This window comes from Rattus norvegicus, chromosome 1 (assembly GCF_021556685.1).
Source record: "Rattus norvegicus strain SHRSP/BbbUtx chromosome 1, alternate assembly SHRSP_T2T, whole genome shotgun sequence".
Lineage (NCBI taxonomy): Eukaryota > Metazoa > Chordata > Mammalia > Rodentia > Muridae > Rattus > Rattus norvegicus.
In genome coordinates, this window is record NC_141534.1 from 235,832,501 (window position 1) to 235,854,535 (window position 22,035).

The 22,035-nt window shown below is 46.8% G+C and overlaps 1 protein-coding gene across 17 annotated transcripts in view; it reads left to right on the top strand.

Moving 5' to 3' along the window:
• Kank1 (KN motif and ankyrin repeat domains 1) overlaps nucleotides 1–22,035 on the top strand; it is a 194,384-nt gene that overhangs the window by 138,823 nt on the left and 33,526 nt on the right. For 10 of the 17 annotated variants that reach the window (XM_087564168.1, XM_087564195.1, XM_087564172.1 and 7 more), the window contains one exon: nucleotides 618–729. In XM_087564168.1, the coding sequence (XP_087420294.1) occupies nucleotides 699–729 (31 nt within the window). In that variant the 5' untranslated portion in view covers nucleotides 618–698. 17 annotated transcript variants of the gene reach the window in all.

The window sequence follows — 22,035 nt, forward strand, 5'->3', positions numbered from 1 at the left end:
ATTTGAAGTTTGCCCAACAGAACAGTGAGAGAGGCTGAATGTTTGGGTCGTCTTGTTTTCAGAGAGGACTAATGGCACTGTATTAGTATTTTAGCAAAGTAAAGAAAATAAGTGGGACCGGCAAAAAAGATTTGATATTTAAGAAGAATTTGAGTTTACCTTTAAGAGATAGGGCATCTGGTTCAAGAACTGCTTTGAAATTGCAGTTGGATACATGAAATTATTGAACCAACTTTTAGAAAAGCAGATGCACTTCAAAACCTGTGTGTGTGTGCACACGCACATGCACATGCACATATGTGTAATGTGTCTATTATATGTAACTGAAAAATGTAAAGACTGCTGAAGAGAGACATGTGTTAGGTTTCCCACTTCCTAAGCAGTCGGTGTGTGGCACTTTCTCTTCCCTGAGTGGATTGTTTTGAGAGCTCTCAAGGCCTGGGCACTGGAGGGTCCATGGGTGCGTTGTCGCTCTGGATATTTTAGGACCATGCCTCATGCAGCCACTCAGTCTGTCTCTCTCCATTCTAATTTGTTTTCTCCATTAGCAGGCATCTCCGTCCACAGACACCAAGGTTTGTTCTAGCGGTCTGATGGGGCTGTCTTTGTCATTTCAGGTTGAACCTTTGGGAACGTGCTGTATGCCATTCACGCAAGTCCTCACCGTTTGCCGTGTCCATCCTTGGATTTGAACCAGCATGGCTTATACCACAAAAGTTAATGGCTGTGGTAAGTGTGCTTGGAGGGAGAAAGGAGGAGGCAGGGAATGTCTTAGTTCAAACTACTTTTTTTATTTCTTTTTTAATAATGGAGAGATCATAGTAAGTAGCCTAGAGAAGTAGAATTTCATGGCAAATTTCTATCTGGTTGAAGTTGTTTCTTTTTTAATCTATTAGAAAAAACTCTCTCTCTCTCTCTCTCTCTCTCACACACACACACACACACACACACACACACACTTAGTGGGACGGGGTATCAGAGGGCATCTTTGTCAGTGTTCACCATGACGTAGTTCCGGGTATTGAACTCCAATGGCTTGGTAATAAGTGTCTTTGCCCCACCAAGACATCTGGCCAGACCTTGCTTTTCTCTTTAAAATGACAATTCTTACCTCAAAGTCCTGTTGATGTGCTGAAACAGAAATGTAAAAATCTTGAATGTTGATATAAGTATAAGACGTATTCAACTCAATTTAGACCCCTCTCTCTGAGTGATAGGCAACCAGTCTAGATGCTGGAAACCAATTCCTAGGAGTTTTGCTTGACGGGACTAGCCATGGAAGAGGGGGATGTAGTGAACAGAGCCCAAGCACATTTGTTCATTTCTTCAATGTCAGTATTTCTTGAGTAACTTAATTCACTGAGTGAACTTACACTTTTTTTATTTTGTATGCATTGGTACCCACTGCCTGCATGTTTGTCTTGTGAAGATGTCAGATCTGAAGTCACAGACAGTGGATGGCTGCCGTGTGGTCACTAGGATTTGAACTCAGGTCCTCTGGAAGAGCACTCAGTGCTCTTAACCACTGAGCCATCTTTCCAGCCCCCATCACTGAGTGATCTTGTCTTTATTAGATGGGGTGGCAGTAAGCAGGCTAAGGTTCTTCTACTCCCGTCGTAGATATTAGCTCACACATTACACAAACCACAATGACACATAGGCTATAGAATGGTTCTGTAGAAAGGTTAAAGAGGTCTTCCCTTAAATGTGGTCTCCCAACCCTTTCCCTAAAAATAACTGTTTGGGGTTTATAGAACATGAATAGGCAACACCTCTCATGTTCTTAGGAATCAAGGAGAAACGGCCAATAAAAAGCATTACAAGACCAAACAACAGTCAGCTGCCATCAGAAAGGCTGACCACATGCTAATACTACTGAGGGTTCTAGTTGGGTAGGGGGTGGTCCTGAGCCCTTCCGTACTCCATCTTCTCCACAGAGTTCTTGAGACTGAATGGACAAAAGGTGCTGATTCTAAAATGAGTGTGTGGATGCTGTGATTTGTACATTCTTAGGATACTGTCCTGATACAGGGGTGAAGATTATGTGAGAATGGGGGCTGGAGAGATGGCTCAGCAGTTAAGAGCACGGACTGCTCTTCCAGAGGTCCTGAGTTCAATTCCCAGCAACCTAATGGTGGCTCACAACCATCTGTAATGGGATCCGATGCCCTCTTCTGGTGTGTCTGAAGACAGCTGCAGTGTACACACAAAATAAATAAACCTTTAAAAAAATTAATGTGAGTGCAAATTTATCTGCACTACCCAGCTTAAGAAATCAACTGTGCCAGAACACAGCAATTATTGAGTACCTACTGTGTGCTGGGCACTGTTTTTGTCCTGTCGATTTGGCAATGAATAAAACAGGCATGAATCTCTGACCTCTGGGATTGTATACGTGGAAGCCAGGGTCTGCTGTGTGGTTAGGGAATGCTAAAACAGAGCATATGTTTATACCACAGAAGTATTTGGTATCTGAGGTTCACATCAAATTGGGATCTTCTGCTTGCTAAGCCAGGCAAACCTGACTCACCCATACCCCTTCCCCTTCAGCGTCCTCCTTGCCACTAGCCCCTTTCTGTGTCAGTCTTTGCCATGGCCCCTTCTCTTCTCAGCAGAGTTTCAGCTCGACCAGTTTGTATGCATTCATTCAAAACACTGCTAGTGACTGGAATCTGCCCTCGTGAGCTTGCTTCCTCATGGATTGGTTGCTCTTGACTCTTCTGTAACTAGCTAGGCATTAAGCAAGGATCACTGGTGAGCACAGTAACTGGATGTCTTCAGGGTCTCAGAATGAGGACAGCCTGCTCTTCGCCCAAGTTCCCAAGTCATGTTGCAAACTGGCTACACTGATTGATACCTCTCTAGACACTAATTAATGTTGTGAAACCTTAATTAGAGCCTAGGACTCCTTCAGAAGTCGAATAACAAGTGGCCGATTTGTCAGATGAAGATAATAACACGTGTCCTCTCTCTTCACAAGACAGGTGTGAGTTAAAATAAGCCAAGCTGTGAGCTTTGTCACACGTTGTTTCCTGGTTCTTTTGAGACAGGGTCTCCCAGGCTGGTCTTGAACTCAGTCCTGTTTCCTCCTTCCGAGTGCTGGGATTATAGACGTGTGCCCTTACCCATGGTTCAGAAGAACATTTATTAAGACACAAAATACAAGTCAGACGTCAGAGGACAGGCCAGTTGTTGTCCCTGTCATGAGCCCCTGCTCCGGTGCCCTGTGGAACTCTGCCAGGTACTGAGCCGTAGCAGCAAGCTGATCTCCTAACAGTTAAATGGAACGAATGGATGAGGACTGTTAAGTGACCTTTCTGGCCAGTTACCCTCTTCCTGTTTGCTAAGAGTTGCCTTTCCTCCTTTATGGCTTCTCTCTCTTGTAGACGAGTGTATCTTTCTTCAGATGTCTACTTACTTACGATGTCTGCTCACTCATTTACTGACCGCATTAAAAACTAAAAATGATTGTAGCTGGGAAGCTCAGCGGTTAGAGAGTATTCGCTGCTCTTTCAGAGGACCTGGGTTTGGTTCCCAGCGCTCAGATGCCAGCTCGTGACGCCTGTAACTCCAGGTCCAGGGGATTTGATTGATGCACTTCTCTGGCCTTTGTGGGCGCCAGGCACACAAGTGGTGCATGTGTTTCTGGGCCAGCAAACACATCTACACATAAAATAAAGACGGCTTATAATTCCATTAAAAATTTATTTGATAACATTCATAAATTTGGTGGGAAAACAGAAGTAGGGGGAGCACTTATAAACCCATAATAGGTTTTTAGTGGTTATTTTGTTTGTTTGTTTTGTGGAGTTTTGTTTTGGGGGTGTGTTTGTTTTTTGGGGGTTGTTGTTATTGTTTTGTTGTTGTTGTTTTTCCAAGACAGGGTTTCTTTGTAGTCCTGGCTGTCCTGTAACTTGCTTTGTAGACCAGGCTGGCCTCAAACTTCGGATCTGCCTGCCTCTGCCTCCTGAGTGCTGGGATTAAAGGCATGCACCATCACCTCCTGGCTCCCCCCATAATAGATCTTATTTTTAGCATTTTTCCTTCCTTGTCAGACAAACCTAGGGTGTCAGTAAGTTTTTGTCTGTTTTAGTACACACAGCCCTTGGCCTGGCTTTAACAATTTCTGCATTCTCTCCGGCCTTCATGGAAAATGGCTTTCAAATGAATCTTTGCAACAACATCCTGATAACCCCTGCCATATTTTTAGCATCTTGGTTACTGTTCCTTTTTTGGTTGGGGTGTTTGGAATGAAAGTAGCCACACCTCCCCTCGTGACGATGCCGATGCAGAGAACCTCCTTTTGCCATGCAGTGTTTTCTCCTCTCCCGTGGCTTCCCGAGAGTCATTTCACAGAGACAGACAAGAGCTTTTGTAATGGCTTCAGTAACTGTCAGAGGGCTTCGGTGATTTGGCCGTGGATTTTGTCTCTATGCTGATCTCAAATGAGGTACAAAGGGCACTGATAAGGACCAGGCCAAGCAGACAGAGCCCAAGACTCCTGCAGAGCAGGCAAAGCTAGCTGCAGCACCCACAGCCCACTCTGGGCTGTGTAAATATTTTTTCTGGGCAGGCACATTTCTCAAACAGGACTCTGAGCCCACTGCGAGCCTAGCAGCTGGAATTTCAAGTTTAAACACTGCTCCACACCGACTAGCCTGCCTGGAAGCGCTGTGGGGTTTCGGAGACCATCTTTAGAAAGGACACAGCTGAACTACAGTGTGTTCATGATGGTGAGTCCCAGCCCTGGGGTTACCCTGGCCCCACCAGCAAGAGCTCAAACTGCTAAGAAGACTCTGACACTCCACGTCTTCCCAGGGTCTCTTGATTCTGTTAGTAATAAGGTGCTAGCTTTGTGTTCTTATCAAGTCTTGTATTTCCCCATAATTGTCATCACACTGTCAGAAAAAGCCAAGGGTAAAACCGAATGTCTTAACATGAAAATACAGGTAGGAGCTAGAGGGGGTCCCTTCTATATCAGCTGCTGGCCTCTCCTCCCAGCTCTCAGATGACAAAACATAACCGTGAAGCCCACACTGGCTAAGGCAAGACCGCCTTGTGTTGACACTGACAGTGTGTGTAATATCTAATAAGATGATGTGACAAAACAGACCAAGAGAGATGTGCGGAGATGTATAGATATACAGATAGATCATACTATTATGTATTTATTATTGTTCATATAAATAATAAATTTATTTATTTATTTATTTATTTCAGCAAATTTACTAATACCTGAAAAGCGGAATAGTTAAAAACACAATGTCCTTTAAGATAGGATTTATGACAATACTTTTTTTCTTTTTACCGTGTGTTAGTTTCTTAATGTGCATGACGAAGGCTGTGCCTATGTTTCTTTAGTGCACATTCATGCGCATTGTTTCACTGAGTTATTAACCTCTTTAATACCTTATATTTCTTTATGATACCATGCACTTCCTTCCGAGTATTAGCTGTGTTTATGTATTGGCTTTAACTAGATCGTGCATTCACCTTTTAATAAAACTTAGATATTAACTCATCGAAGGCTAACCCCATACTGAAGGTCATCAATGTAATACCTTTCCTTATAGCAATGGTCTCTAACAAGGCTGTTGTTCATCTGTTTCGTTTTCCTAAGGTGAGTAGTTTGGGGTTTTATAACTGTTAAAAATGCCACCACCATTTACAAACAGAAGACCTGGGTTTTGGAGTCTTGCCAGTGTAGCTAAGCAGAACCCAGGACTTGATCTCCACCCCTGGAGAGGCTGGGAAAGATCCTCCCTGCTCAGGGTTTGCCTGTTGTGTTAACTCTCCAGGCTTGGTCTTAACCTGTAGCCAGCATCACCCCTAAGCATTCTTTCTCCAAGGCTTGCCCAGTCATAATGGGTTAAGCATCAGATTTCAGGCATGCGATTAGGGCTGAGGCTAAGCTGGGACTGGTGACTCCTTCCAATGAGTACAGCCTCTTTGGGCGTAGGAAGGAAAGTAGAAGGGCTCCTGTTCTGGGCAAGGCAACAGAACCCTGGGCTGCAGATCTCTGCTGTGGTGATTCTCAGCGCCGGCACGAAGCCAGCACAGCCCTTGCCACCAGGGTTTGGAAATCCCATACTCTAGGACTTCTCGTGGTGAGTATTGTCATTTACTTATGGTTGGCACTTCTGCTCTTAACTGGCTTCAGGGGGCTAGAGGCATCCATCCACAGACAGCTCACCTTTTCCAGGGTCTGCCTTTCCTATGTTCTAGAGAATGTCCGTTCATCTCCTTTGTGCAGTCTCTGAGAAGGTTCTATGGGCTGGGAGGAAAATGAATGACCAAAGCTCCCAGTCTCTGCTTTGGGGTTCTTTCCTGTTTAAAAACTGTTTGAGTTGATCTGGCATGAGGAATATTAACAACATAAGTCTTCAATTCATGGAAGCAAGAAATTCTTTCTCTTTTCTAGAAATTTTTATTAAAGTTGCCTCGAGTAGACTTTGCTAATAAAAACTTGATTGAGGATTTAAAAATCATATATTGCAGAATCAATTCAAACTGCTGTAGACATTCTCAGGCCAAGCAATGTAAGATATTCCCTCTCTCTGTCTCTGTCTCTCTGTCTCTCTGTCTCTCTGTCTCTCTGTCTCTGTCTCTGTCTCTGTCTTTGTCTCTCTCTGTGTCTGTCTGTCTCTCTCTGTCTTTGTGTCTCTGCCTCTCTTTGTCTATCTCTGTCTCTGTATTTGTCTCTCTCTGTCTCTGTCTCTCTCTGTGTGTCTGTCTGTCTCTGTCTCTTTCTCTGTCTCTCTCTGTCTCTCCCCCCTTTCTTGACATGTATTCTGAGTGAGCTGTTTATCATCCCATTCATTTTCATATTCCTTATGCAAAATATGCTCGTGTTTAGAAGACCAAATTGGGCTCTGAGGCTCTATAGTTTATTAGAAAGACTAAACCCAGAAATTTAAAAATGTATGTTGCCCATTTGTGTCTAAGCACTAGTGATCTCAGCAGGAAGTCTTGTGCAGACAGGTGGTTGCCCCACTTAAAAATTATGTTTCTATTTTGAGGATTTTTAAAAATACGGTGACCAGATTCCCCATCCCAGCAGTTCTTAGGACCAACAACAGCTGGAATTCAAACCAATCTTCAGCCCTCCCTCATCAGTATGTAGAAAGCAGAACTACAGGCAGGAAAGCTTTGCCCAGAGACTAGGAGTGGGGTTTTCCAGATCTAACTCGGCTGGAGATTTAAGCTTCTGAAGCCCCAGCTCTACTCCGTCTCATGGAAGCCAGACTTGACAGCTCCTTCTCCTGGATCAGAGGTTGTAGGCTTCATCACTTCCTCCCCACGTAAACCTTTATTTATGGAGCCAGTCTGGAAATAAGCAAAGAAGTGACTTGCTATTAAAAGTCCCAAGTGCTGTGTCTACGTGCGTTCTTTTCCTGTGACTTCATGTCCTCGAAGAAGGTTTCTTGCATTTTGAATATACTTTTTCAGGCTGGAGAAATGCCTCAGTGGGTAAACTGCCTGCTGCAGAAACCTAAGTTCAGACCCCAGCACCCATGTACAAGCCGGGTGTGGATGCAGGTGTCTATAACGTTAGCAGGGGTTGAGCAGAGGCAGGTGGATTCTGAGGAGTGCTGGCCAGCCAGTGTAGCCAATCAGTGAGGTTAGGGAGAGTCCCTGGCTCAAAAAGATAGAGTAGCCAGACAGGGTGGCACAGTCTTTAATCCTGACACTGGGAGGAGAGGCAGTCGGACATGTTTGAGTTCAAGGCCAGCCTGGTCTACATAGTGAGTTCTAGAACATCCAAGGCTCCATTGTGTGTTTATTGTGTGTGTGTGTGTGTGTGTGTGTGTGTGTGTGTACGCACATAGGGGAGAATGAATATACCTGCTTGACCTTTGTCAACTGGGCTTGTACACACATTCTCACATGCATACACACACCAAAAGAAGAGGAAGAAAGAAAGAAAGAAAGAAAGAAAGAAAGAAAGAAAGAAAGAAAGAAAGAAAGAAAGAAAGAGAGGGAGGAAGGGAGGGAGGAAGAAAGAAAGAAAGAAAGAAAGAAAGAAAGAAAGAAAGAAAGGGATTTTAAAAATTCAAATATTCTTGTTATTTAGGACCAAAGGTGAACCCCATGGCTTCTGGATTTATTCACATAACATTTGATTGAGTTGATAAACCCCATCAGATTTGCAAATAATTTTGTGAAAACATTGACTGGAGCACACCCCATTTCACTTTTCCCATCCCTGCCCTCGTCCAAGTCCTTTCTCCTGTCCGCTGCCTACTAGGACAAGGCATATTGTTTTTCTGCCTCAGATGTCTGTTAGTCTCAACAAAGCAAGAAACAAACACTTCAAGCTAAAAGTCGGGGGAGGGAGAGAAACAGGGCACTTCCAGTGGCTCACAAATCTGGTGCTTGATGTCTTTGTAATGCTATGGTTGTCTCTCAGCTCTTAAATTTTCTTCCTCTGTTATCCGTCAACCTCCTCCTAAGTCCAGAGACCCACCAAGGTACAGCTGATTCTCTGTACGTCAGTATTTTGATGGGCTGGAGGCTGTATTCCAACTGGGGAAAGCTTTGGGGGCGTGGCCTGTTTGCCTGCTCCCTGCCAACTGTGAGGATAAAGGCTGGTTTGTCACCCCGTACCCTGGCAGAGGATACCAAAGTACTTGCTGGGTCTGTGTAGCATGTGTCCTCGCTGGTGCTCTGCCTGCCGGTGGTGAGTCAGCCTGATACACGGGTGTTTACAACACTGCAGGGTGGAGACCTGGAAGTCTGCAGGCCAGTGGGGGGAGGAGGGATGGTTTGCCTGTGAAACCATTCCAACAATGTAGCTTACAGGCAAAAGTTGCAAAACCCGAAGCCCTGTGCCACCAGATTTTTCCACTAGCACTAGGCTCTGTATGACTTCCAAATCTGCCCCAGGGACAGTATGAGAGGGATGCCCCCCAGTGTGCCATAAGTCATAAGGCTGGTCACCTCTGTTGGTCCCAAAGGGGCCACGGTGAGCCCATGCTTCTCCCCTCACACTCGGCAGTCACACAGGCATCTGGAGGGGTTTGTCCTGTGTAGACACTGCTAGGACTATCTGGGGCACCAGGAAATAACAGCTGGAACCCACAACACCTGAGGAATGATGAGAAATAGGGGACCCCAAAATAGACACCTTCCGGTTGGTAAAAGGGATTTCAGGCCCCAGCTGGGGCTTTTCCTCTGTGGAATTATTCTTTAGTATTCCCTGGACACTGTGACATTGGGAAAGAAAACCTTGCCCCAGTGGTGGTGAGTTTAAGTTGGAGGGTCATGTAGGGACTTGTAGGCAGAGTGATGGGAAACGGCAGAAATGCTTGAATTCAGAAGGTTCATTCATTCAGTGGCTCACTTCGAATTACCCGCTCAGAATTGCATTTGGCAGGGGCACAGCCCTGGGAAAAAACATCTCCCCCATCTCCCCCTCTTCTCTTTTCTCACTAAGTTGTGGTTTTGTTCTGTTAGGGATGTTGGCAAGATTTTTTTTTTTTTTTTTTTTTTTTTGCTTTTCTGTCTCCTCAAATACTTTTTCCCCGTTAACTTTTTAAACTCTGAATCTTTCTTTGGGGCCAAATATGACATAAATCATCATCTGCTTTTGTCTCCTTCAAACCTGAGGCCTGAGGAAACCACACGGGTTTTCCCAGGGCTTGAGAGAGTGAGAGGCAAGAGGAAGGTGCACCCTCTCCATCCCAGCGCTGTTCCCCAGCCCGAGGCTTTGCTTGGAGCCTGTTCTCTGGGCCTAAAAGCATTTCCTGTGTCTATGAATGAATGAATGCAGACTCCACGTAGCCTTCTAACCCTGTGAGGCTCTGCTCTACATCCATGTTCATTGATGGATCTGGCGGAGTTTCTCTTTCCTTTAAAAATCATTTCTCGTCATCTCTTCTCGGTTTGTCTGTCTGTCCCGTGTCTGTATGTCTATGGGTGTGTGGATGTGAATGCAGACAGGCAGAGTCCAGAATCCAGAAGAGGGCGTTGGACGCCTGCAGCACAAGTTACGAGTGGTTGTGAAATGCCTGAGAGAAATGCTGGTAACCAAGACACCAGTCCTCTGGAAGAGCAGCAAAAGCTCCTGACCACTGAGCCATCCCCAGCCCTTCCCCCTTTCCTCCTCTGGTTCCAGAGTGTTTGGCTTTTCTACTAAATGATTGCTGTCACCTATTTTCAGTGAGGTGTTGAGGTCCTGTGCCTCACCCACCTATGGCAAGAGGTAGGGAGCATACGATATGTAGCCTCTGTCAGTGCTCCCTTGCTTCGTGGACCAGCAGATTTCCTGTTCAGTCACATCCTCAGAGCCCCTGCAGTGTGCTGGCTCTAACACTGGGCACGCGCTTCCGAGCAAAGGGTAGAGTTGTGGGACTGAAGTGGGTCCTGCGGTTTGCCAGTCTGCCATCGAGGTCCAGCCCTCGCATGTTCTCCGCCAGTCTGTTCTCCTGGGTCGCTTGCTCTGCTAGTTCACACATGGTCTATCCACTTGGGTAAAACCAGCAGGTGCTTTGACCGTGTCACATGCACTAACTCCCATTCCACTTCTTGGGCAGGTGGCAGCATCCACTTTCTCTCCATCCTTTACTCAAAGGCTGGCTTCAGTGAGACTTTGCGGGCGGTGTGGGGGGATGGGAGGACAGAGTAGTGTTCAAGAGAGGGAAATGAGCACAGCTGTCCTCAGAAGGATACTCGGGCTATTTGGAAAGTTTACAGCTCCGGTGACCTTTGTCCCATGACCTTTGTCCCTTTCGATGCTTGTTTAGAAACCTGCCAGAGGGAGGAGGCAGAGGACCAGCTGACTCCTCTGGTGAAGCTTATTCAGTCTGGTTTGGTGGGCTCCTTGGAACTGTGGGTGGGACCTGGGCTGGGATTCTGGGAGTGTGGTCGGCTCTACTTCCGTCCCACTACTCTCTTGGCATAACCTCCGTACATCTTTTTTAAGGTCTCTTCTCCTTCCCCTCGCTTACTTTAAGGTAGTCCTTGTGAACATTTAAGGCCCTCGGAGAGCTTCTTATTTGTTTCTGTGCCATTTGACATTTTTAAAACATTGGTTTCAGCCAGGCCTGGTGGCACAGGCTGTAATTCCAGACACTAAGGAGCCTGGGGCTAGCCCGTCTAGGCTACCGATGGAGTTTAAGGCCATCCTGGACAATGTAGGAGATCTTGTGTTAAAATAAAATGTAAGAGGGCCGAGAACATGGCTCTGAGGTAGAATGTTTCCTTGTAAGGCCCTAGGTTTGATCCCCAGGGCTGCCAAAGGAAAAAGGAAAAGCTACAACTGAAAGGCTGGTTTTAAATCTTGGCTAGACAGACCCAAGTCGCTTCCTTTAATCTGGTGAGAAGAGCGGTGGGGGAGGGGCAGCCGGCCGTGTGGAAGGATGGCCAGTGTGACTCCAGCTCCAGGTGATAACCAACCCGGCTTCTCATTCTTTAAGATAGGACAGTGAGATAGTGTCCCCTTCCAATGACACTGTCCTCAGAAGAGCCACACCCCTTTGCTGCCAGGACACACCCTTCTCCCGTAGCATGCTGGGTAGCCTCTCCCGGGAAAGCCTGCTCTTCCATTAAGTCTCATGAACAGGTCTTGCTAATCCAGGCGTGTAGACGAGCCCTCATCCAACACCCAGGGTGGAGCCAGGCGTGCTCCCCTCAGAAGGAACAGGGGTGCAGACCTTTGCTGACTTGCCTCTTATCCTCTGCGAGTCCTGTGGGCCCCCTGGTTGGTGGTGAAGGGACATCAGTGCTCTGAGAAGGAACTGCACCCACTGATTTCCTCTGTACCCACAGTTATCCAGAGACACTCAGAGATCTACACTCATACCCTGTCACCAGCCTGGAGGGATTTGAATGTCTAAGGGTTAGGAGGAAACCTCCAGTTCACTAGAAACAGCCTAGGCCCTAGGAGAGCGCTCAACCTGTCTCTTAAGGATGAACACTGGTCAGTAGAAAGATTCTACAAGATACTCACGTGAGGATGTGAGGTGCCGCTTTGTCTGCTGTCCTTATGGTGGTTGGTCTGGTTTTTGTTTGATTCATTGGTTTTGTTGTTATTTTTTGGTTTCTCAAGACAGGGTTTCTCTGTGTAGTCCTGGATGCCCTGGAACTCGCTCTGTAGACCAGGCTGGCCTCAAACTCAGAGATTCCCCCTGCCTCTGCCTCCCGAGTCATTGTTCTGTTCTCGTTAGCTTAATAGCTAAATCTAAATGTGGAAGATGATCAAATTAATATACAACAAAATTTCCCTTCCATGGGTTTCCCAGATGCAAGTCACTATAAATAAAATGGAGACCTTGGGGGTGTAGGTGAGTTTGGTAGAGTGCATGCCTAGCAGCACCGGGCACGGTGCTATGGGCAAAAGCAAGGTTAGAAGTTCAAGGTCATCTTTAGCTACATAGTTCAAGGACAGCCAGAGCTTGTGAAATCTGAGGGGACAAGAAAAGGAAAGTGATCAAAACAGGAATGACAGTGGAACGGGGGTGGGGTGGGGGGGGATCAGGTGTCCTTGCCTGGAACATGTTAGGGGAAGCACCCTTCTATAATCTATTTCTCCAACCCATTATTTTAATTTGAGTTCATTGCCAGGACATTTTAAATTGCTTCATTTTGTATATAAACACCAATTGCTTTAACTTCTTTAGGGACTAAAAATAAAAACCAAGAGATAGCAACGTTGAACATAGATGTCCCAGTAGACACAGTCACCGGAGAAGGAAACGGGCTCCCCAGGTCCCCAGTTTTCTTAACGCGCTTTTCCTTTCAGTTTAGGTGCTTGACTCTAAAGATACTTGAACTGACCTAAGCCCCAAGGGTGCTTGAGTTGTTTATGGACTCTGCTCTAATTCAGAAGCCGAAAAGAACTTGGTGTGGTTCTCACTCCTGGCTGCAGGACAGACTCATTTCAGGAGCTTTTGACAATGCTGATGCCCAAGTTGGGCCAGGCCCCAGGAGGTCTGATTCATGGTGGGTGTGGAGATCGGCTCCTGACAAGAACCAGAGGGAGCTTGTTAGTGTCTGGGGGCTGAGAACTTCTGGGAGGTTCCAAGATGTGTGCCAGCTCCTTGAATGACAGGGCTAAAGTCAGTTACTGGCACTTCTCTGTGCCCAGCATCCTGCTGGCTGTGAAATGAGGACATGGGCAGAGTCCTGGGCATGTTCACAAACACCTTGAAAGGAAACAAATACCAGAGTTTCACTCCCTGAGGGGGGCTGGAATTGAACTTGTCCTGTACACATGAGGCCCTGTCTAAGATGGAGAGGATAGAACTCTCTGATTTTATAGAGAGAGGATGTCAGGGCTATGCTCAGATAGTGAGCTGCTCTGAGGACAGTAGTGGAAGAGGGGACAAACTGCTCTGAGGGTTGTGGCGAGCAATTGGATAAGGGGATGAGGAGCCACCTCAGAGGGCACTGGGAGACAGAGAGGGTCTTGCTTAGGTTTCTGTTGCTGTAAGGAAACACCATGGCCAATAGCAACTTGGAGAGAAAGGGTTTATTTTACCTACACTTCCAGGTAATATTCCATTGCTAAGGGAATTAAGGACAGGAACTCAAGTAGGACAGGAACCCAGAGACAGGACCTGATACAGAGGCCATGGAGGGGTGCTGCTTCCTGGCTTGCTCCCCATGGCTTGCTCACCCTGCTTACCTATAGAAGCCTGGACCACCAGTCCAGGGGTGGCACCAGCCACAATGGACTAAGCCCTTCCCCATCAATCACTAATTAAGAAAATGACCGATAAGCTTACCTACAGCCTGATCTTATAGAGGCATTTTCTCAGTTGAGGTTGCCTCTGCTCAAGATAACTCTTGTTTATGTCAAGTGGACATAAAAACTCGCCGTGGTATGGAGGCTGGGGATTGTGTTTTTTTTTCATTGCTAGGGATTGAACCTAGAGCTTTGGGCATTCTAGGCAAGACCTCTACCACCGAGCTACACTTCCAGCTCCCAGAGCTGATGTTTTGGCTGGCCCTTGGAGATGAGTTTTTCCTAGAGAAAAATAAGCTATGAACCTCGCTCAGGGGAGAAATAGTAAATTCAAGCCCCTAAAACATCATCACTGAAACACAATATGGCCAAGAAAACTTAGGGGAATGTTTTTACAGAATCAAGGCACGACATTCAGATGCTTTCCCTCAATTTAACTCTTAGGAACAAGGTTTGGGGGAGGGGGGTTAATATTTAGTTTTAATACAACAAAGTGGCTGTATTAGATTAGTTTTTTTTTTTTTTCCTGAAGTCAGAAGAAAAATTCTTTACCGAAATCTGCCCGTGCTTAACCTTCCCCATGCCTCAGAGACAGCAGCTCCCTTAGCCCCTCTTTGCCTCCATGAAGGCTGCGGGATGGAGTGTACCTGACTGAGAGATGCAATAACCTGTCAGGGCGGCAGCAGAGAGGAGCTGTGCGTGTGCATGATGTCAGCTCGGCTTCGAGATGCAGAGGTGATCACACCTGCTTTGCAGGGTTGCTGTGAGGGCGGATGAGATCATCCATGGCGAAAGCGCCCGCTCAGAAATGTGCTGGTGCCTCGTCTACAGGTGGATAATGGCGGAAGGTCAGGCAGCAGGCAGCGGGGAAGGGCGGGCAGCATACGGGCAGGCTGGTGCAAGAATGACACGTATTCTGTGTGCTCCCGCTGTAGGGTAAGGCCGGGAGGGCTCTGTGAAACACATAAGCAAGAGAGGGAACAGATAGGGGACAGTGGTAACAACGTGGGACGGGCATTCTGAAGTGTCTACCTCCAGATCCACATTAGCACTCAAGCTTGCTCTTGGTGAAGGGTAGACTGCAGGGGACAGTCTTGCTATGATACCGCCATCGAATGGCAGAGCTCCACGGGTGTTTACTTGTAGTCCCAGAGCTCCGAGGCCCCTGGTGTAAAGCCATGTAGGTCCACCACAGCAGCCTGGAGACTGCAGAGTCTTCTTCTTGATAGTCACTCTTTCTGGCTACTCCCCGTCTGTCAGAGAAGCAGCCTCAGAGAATCCTCGCCTCCCCCAGCTCTTTGCCTTCTTGCCTCCTCTGCCTGAAGAGAATGAAGAAAAATGGGTCTTTTATTCCATCTGGGCGGGTGGTTTCCAGGCAAGGGGAGGTCATCTTTCCAGGTGTGTCCCTCCCTAACTTCTGTCCTCCTCTGACAAAAGACGACTAGACATTTATTTGCATGCAATAACTGTTGACCTACCAGCTCACCTTCACAGACGCACGCAGATGACTCCTCACAGCACCAGATACAGGACGCAAAAGCCAAATAATTAGCGCCCACTGCTTTATGAACTAAATCCTAGCCTTACTGGAACATAATGTTTGTAAAAATATAGCAGGGCGCTTTTTATCAGCTCAGGAAGTACTACATTGCGATGTTTTCCTTGGTTTAATTATTTTATTCTGTGAATCTGGGTAGTTTGCCTGCATGCCTGTGCACCTATGTGTGTGTGAGATACCCAAAGAGGCCAGGGAGGGTGTCGGATCTCCTGGGAACTGGAGTTACAGAGAGTTGTGAGGCACAGTGTTGGTGCTGGGAATCAAGCCTTAAGAGTACAGTCAATGACAGCCAATGCTTTTGACCACTGACCCACCAGCCTCTTAGTTTAATTCTTAATAACAGCTTTATGATATGAATCCTCAACTTTGAGTAAGATGCTGTGACTATAATATAGAATTTTATTCAAAAGCCAGAAGCCAATTTCTCTACAGAAAGCAAATACTAAAGCATTTAGGACCTTTAGAACCGGGTTTATGATGGCAGATTCCCTAACTGAACTTACTAGAACTGAAAGTTCACAGTTAACGTGGGTCACTTTGCATGTGTAAATTATAGGTCAGTTTTTAATTTTAGTCCAAAACTAGGGGTTGGGGGGGTAAAGAAGCCTCATTCAACTCTCTTACTTAATGGAGCTATTGTTGGGTAAGGTAACGTAGAATTATTGGGGCTTGATATTTCAAAGTCTGTGGCACTGAGGTTTTCTCCGTTTCTCTTTGAACCAATTGGTTAATTTGGTATTTAAAAAGAAGAGGGAGGAAGGAAAGAAGGAAGGAAGGAAGGAAGGAAGGAAGGAAGGAAGGAAGGGAAAGAAAGAAAGAAAGAAAGAAAGAAAGAAAGAAAGAAAGAAAGAAAGAAAGAAAGAAAGAAAGAAAGAGGCTAAAATGAATTCATGGCTTTGGTTGAAATAAGTTGAAATAAGTTTAGCTTCTCACAGAAAACCATCGGCTGGGAAGATAAACAAACACAAACCTCCCTGTGTGGTTGCAGTTAGAAGATGGACAGAAAGGCAAATTACTGGGGTGGGGGAAGGGTGCAGGCAGGCATGGGTGTCTGAGGTGAGCAAAGAAATCGAACCAAACAGGGCCTGTGAGTTCTAAACCCTCACCTCTTTCCTTGCAGCTGCCCCTAGTTTGGGTCTTACAACGCCATCTATTGAGAACCCCAACTACCGCCTGTCTCTGTGGTATTGTTTGGGGCTGGCAGCTTGTTTGTGTTGTGATGTAATTCAGTACATCTTCATAGGGCCGCATCTACCCTATATTCTTTGGTTGAGACTGCTGCTTGCCTGCTTGCTCTTTCTCCCCTCAAAGTGGTAAACTTCATCATTAAAGAGGCACAAGTTTACTCATTTTTAAACACAGAAGCAAAAGTGTGCCCATTGATGCCACCGCACCAAACAAAGTGTACATGTCCAGGAATTCTCAGCCTCTGAAAGTCGTGTCGTCTGAGTTGTTGGGTGGGAGGTAGGCTGTGGTTTACATGTGACATTTTTAGCTTTCAGAATCCATGTTGCATTAAATAAGAATACCCACAGGGAGCCTCCAGCCCAGGCTGGGACAGCATCCGACCAAATCACTTCCTTCCAAGCCAGTCTACGTGATAGCGCAGACTGCAACAAGGAACCCTTCTCCTTCTGGCTGGAGGGTTGGGGAAGAGGGACGAGTGGAGGAACCTTGGCTGCCTTTCTCTCTTCCTAGAGTTAACAAGCTCCACTTCTAGGACAGCGTTACAGAGAGGGAGGGCGATTTGAGGAATTAGGAGGGAGAACTGTTTTTTTCAGGTAAGAATCGCGCCGCACGGCTTCATTCATTGGTGATTTTGCTGTCTCACAGTGCTGGGTGTCCTGGAATTAGACGCCATGGCTGTTGGTTGGTCAGGAAATTCCAGATGGGTATAAATAAATGCTCGCCAGCAGCTCCTGGGCTCCCTGCCTGTGAGTGTGTGGAGTCCCTTTAACGCCGAGGGAAGTTTGCTAAGACTTAGCTTCCTGCCTCTCCAAAAATGACAGCCTTTGTGTCCCTGGGTGGGTAAGTAGGAATGCCCCCCAAAAAAGACAGGGGAACGTGACATGTGGGCGGGGTTCCCGCAGTATAAAGTGGGCCTCTGTGTGTTATGAAAAATATTTGCCTTTATTACAGGCTGGAAAAAATAACTCTGCACTTGCCGCTGGGTTCAGTGAGAACTTTCCCTTTAGCCCGTGGCTTTGGCATAAAGATGTCATTGTACCTCTGGTGACTATTCCACGTCTAGGCTTGAGTTTCTGAGTTCGTGGTTTGCTTAAACTCCAGGATTTTCTTTACGTTGTTGTTGATCTATCCCTCCTCGGGCATTTGTTCTCACGTGTTTTTCTTTTCCTTTTAAAGATTTGTTTATTTTATGTTGTATGAGTGTCTTAACTGTGTGCCTCTGTACGCCGTGTGGACGCCTGGTGCCCACAGAGGCCAAAAGAGGGCATCAGATCCCCTGGAACTAGAGTACAGTGACCTACCCTACCCTGTCGGTGCTGAACCCAGGGCTTCTGCAAGGCAACTGTGATCTTAACCAATGAGCTGCCTCTTTAGCTCTTCTTTTTCTGTTTGCCCGAGATATATTAAATCTAGTTCTGGTTTCCTGCATCAGCTCTGTAGGGGCTGGGGTTCCTGCAAAAGTTCTTCCAAACATTCCCAAAAGTGTAATTAGTACCCTCTCTATCAGTCGGAGCTTGGATACATGGCTACTTTTCACAGAATTGTCCTTGTGGTCTGGCCTGTTTTCTATTTGTGCTTAGAGTTGCCCAGAATTCTTTTTGTGTTTGGGGACAGGGGCACAGGTTTCACTATGTAGCCCTTGCTGACCTGGAATTCAATATCTAGACCAGGATGACTTCAAACTCAGAAATCTGTCTGCCCTTGCCTCTGAGTACTGGGATTAAAGGTGTGCCCTACCATTCCCAGTTTCAATGATTCTTTGTGTGTTTTTTTCTCTTTCTTTCTTTTTGTTTATGTTTTTTTAATCGTATGACTATTGGTATTTTGCATGCATGTATGACTGTGTACCAGGTGTGTATCTGCTGCCTGATGAGGTCAGAAGAAAGCATGGGATTTCCTAGAATTGGAGTTACGGACGGCTGCAAGCCACAAAGTGGGTGCCGGGAATCAAACCTGGTTCCTCTACAAGAACAGCCAGTGCTCTTAACCACTGCCCTCTCTCTAGCCCTGGCATGGAATTCCTGGGGGAAAGGGTTGGGAGGCAGCTCTTCTCTGTGTGGGGAGATGAGGCTGGGCTGCGTTCAACACCAGTTCACTAACTAGACCGTGACCATTAGAGAGCAAGCAGCTTGGGATGGTGGTAAGAAGTCCGTTGTTTCCTCTGTTGTTTGTTCTGAACACTGGATGAAAGAACAGCTGTGCCAACCACGTGGTACCTGCCTCCCTCATGCACCTACCTCCCTGGTCCAGCACAACCCCTAATAAGACATAGGCTATCTTGTTCCCAGGCCCTCTCCACTTTCTTCCTCCTCACTGCTAATGCCTGGCCTCTGGCCTCGTCAGTCACGTCCAGGGTAGGGCCAAGCACACTGCCAATGGTTGCTGTATTTGCAGCGTGGGCCAGTCTTGCTGGCCAGGAAGCGACTGGAGCAGTGCTGGTGACCCAAGCCCTGCAGAGCAAGCCACACAGGCCCTGCTGGAGCTCCCCCTGGTCTGAAAAAACCACAGCAATTAATTTCTACTTTCACTCAAACGCTGGCATCATGCCCTGATGGGAATTTTTGTATCAAAAATTCGGTCAAGCTATTCAGTCAAGCAGTGGCCGTAGAAATCACGGAATAATGGTGGACTCATTTCACACATAAATTACGACTGCAATGGTTCCTGTTGTCCACCGCTTGACCATGAATGAAGACCCATTTACAGCCCACTTAGAGTTTCTTCTTCAACAAAAGCAAAACTATTTCTTTCCTCAGCTTAGGAAGGCCCTACTAGAATGACCACCACGGAAATGTACTGGCTGGTTCTCGGGTACTCTTTGTACAGTGTTCAGGTGCCTTCTGCCCTGAGGACCTCCCCAGAGACAGCAGAGCGAGCGCCATTCCAGTCAGTGCACATCCCTGAGGGAAGAATATATTTTACCTTGGCCTAGTATGCTTTTAAAGGAGGTGTCTGTCCACCTTTGTTTTACTTCCTTCCTGTGCATAATCGGACACAACTACCCCTCCACCTACCCAGCCCCCCACTCCAATATATACATGTGCTCATGCACAACCTGCCTCAGGGTTCACCAACACAGGACTCCAGGAAACAGATCCCCTTGGTTTTAGACAAGCATCGCACATACCTCAGACCCCCAACTTCATGGAGTCCTGACAGATTTAGAGGCAGAGTCCTCATAATTGCTAGATCATCAGGGCTGTTACTGATCTAGTAGTACAGACCCCACAGCATCCCTGCTGATTCTCACAGCAGTGATGTAGGCACCTGTTTCCCTAATTATACAGTCGGGGGATAATCTATCCTGCCAATAACTAGCAAGTAGCATGGGCAGTCTGCCCCGGCTTATGTGCTTTTAATACATGACGTGGTTCCCCACCACACTGACTCATCAGCAGATGCACAGGATGGGAGGTTTTGATGCCAACATAGAGCTAAGCACGTGGTATGGTGAGCACCAGGCTAGCTAGGCTCGGAAGGATTTTTTATTTTTTTTAAAAACAATATCTGCTCAGTTCCCATCTCCTTAAGACATTTTGGGTTGAGGGTAGGCGGTGAACCATGTGCCTGCTAACCACAACGTGGGTCATCAGATGTCGTAAAGGCTTTAGGATCGTGGTGGGAACAAGGTGACCTATCGTACCCAGAACAGAATGCTGAAGGCTGGAAGTGGGGGCTTTCAGGAAGATCAGACGTTTGGCACAGGACAGCACAGCTGATGTTGACAGTTGGTAGAATCTGGAGGAAATGTGGCTAGGCAGAGAGAGAAGCCACAGATAGGTGTGAATGGTATTTGACATGCTAAGGTGAAGGGGTAGAAACCTGTGAAGTGCTAGGTTGAGGCTACACTGTGGGAGACTTAAAGCCGTAGAAAGGAACTTCCGGTGGTATTTTTATAATGGGCCACCAGACATGTCAATCTGCAGAATTGAGGGAGATGCTACAGGCTGTCAAAAAATCCCTCAAAGAAGGGGAAAGTCCTCAAATAGGCACCAGAGACCAGACTTGCTTGACTGCTGGATTTTCAAAGCAAGCAGCATCAGGGGCTTGGCCTGGCCCGGGGTTGACTGGCTGGCTGCATGGTGTGCCTTAAAAGCAGAAAGGAAGAGAAGGAGGAAGGAATTTGAAATTTAGTAATTCAGTCTCTGCCCATCTAAAACAGTCATGGTTCCTTTCTTTGTGGCTTTTAAGAATCTTTAAAGGAAAGAAATCTTTTGCAGTGCAGATTGACCTTCAGGTAGGATCCACAGATGTTTCCAGACTCAGGCCACCTCACTTGGCAAGCATGATTCTTCACCTTAGTGCATCTCACAGGGCCATGACGCCAGCTTTGATCCCCGCTGGCTTCTGACTTTCCGCTTCATGACTGACAATCTGTTCTGCCATGAGGTTTTCTGAGACCACAGCCCTATCCTCGTCTTTGGTGGGAAATATTCCGTCCACCAGCCTCAGCATCCATCCCTGTCTCCGTCAACCACTGCTGGGATGGCTGCTCTATGGTAATTTTCTGTTCCCATAATCCTTCCCGCAGTCATTAGCCGGCACTCTACGCTAGAATTATGGACTCGGATTCTTATCGGTTTGTTATTATCACTAATTATATTATTCTGAACTCGAAGCGTCCAATGGGATTCCAGAAGAGTTTCTGAGCCAAGTAGACCACTGACACTGGTTTGAAATAGCTAACGCATTGGAAGTTGAGAGCAGTGACTGACAGGTAATAGGATTAGCTGTGGGTTCTAGATGCCTCCCTCACACAGTGAGTGTCATCACGCAAAGGAAGAGCTAGCCAGGCAGAAGCGAGCATTCAGGACAAAAGGCAAGTCAACCCCAAACCCAGCTTTCAAGACCCTCTGGTGGGTAAATGGGTTTTTTTGAGGGGGAGGGGAGATGTTTGCTTACGTCCACCCTCTGGATGTCGTTGAGTCGTTGTCGTCCCCCACCCCCACCCCCCCATCACCCACTGAGGCAGCTAGTCAGGTGTGGGTGGAGAAATTAGAGTTAAGGAAGAGTTAAAAAGTACAGAAATGGGGGTTGGGGATTTAGCTCAGTGGTAGAGCGCTAAGGCCCTGTGTTCGGTCCCCAGCTCCGGAAAAAAAAGAAAGAAAAAAAAAAAAGTACAGAAACTCAGGCTGGTTGCCAGGTCAGCCTTCTGGTTGACACTTTAAAATCCTTGCCGTTCCTCTCCCAGAATCTGAGTGTAGAGCAAGTCCGCATTCCTCCTCTCTGTGCTAAACCAGAGCGCAGATTCCCTAAATGTCCTCTGCCTGCTTCCTGCCATTACTCACACCACCTCTGTCCTTCACAGATTAGATTGACTGTTGTTTAATGACCTCCAGAAGAGGAAGCCCCCCTCCCCCACCACTTTTCTCCACATTGAGTCACTACTGGCTTAAAGAGAAATGTTTTCCTTTTTAGCCGAAGAATGGGGCAGCAGATAGAACTTGCCACAGCCTTGGTCCTGGGATCTGGTCTCCAGCTCAGCTCACAGAGGCTGGCATTTGCTAGGACTTCTCAGTTTCCTCCTAAGTACAGAGTGTAGCGGTGGAGAGACGGGCACCTCTCGAGACGCAAGTCAGTCAGATGACCCAAACTGTGTAGG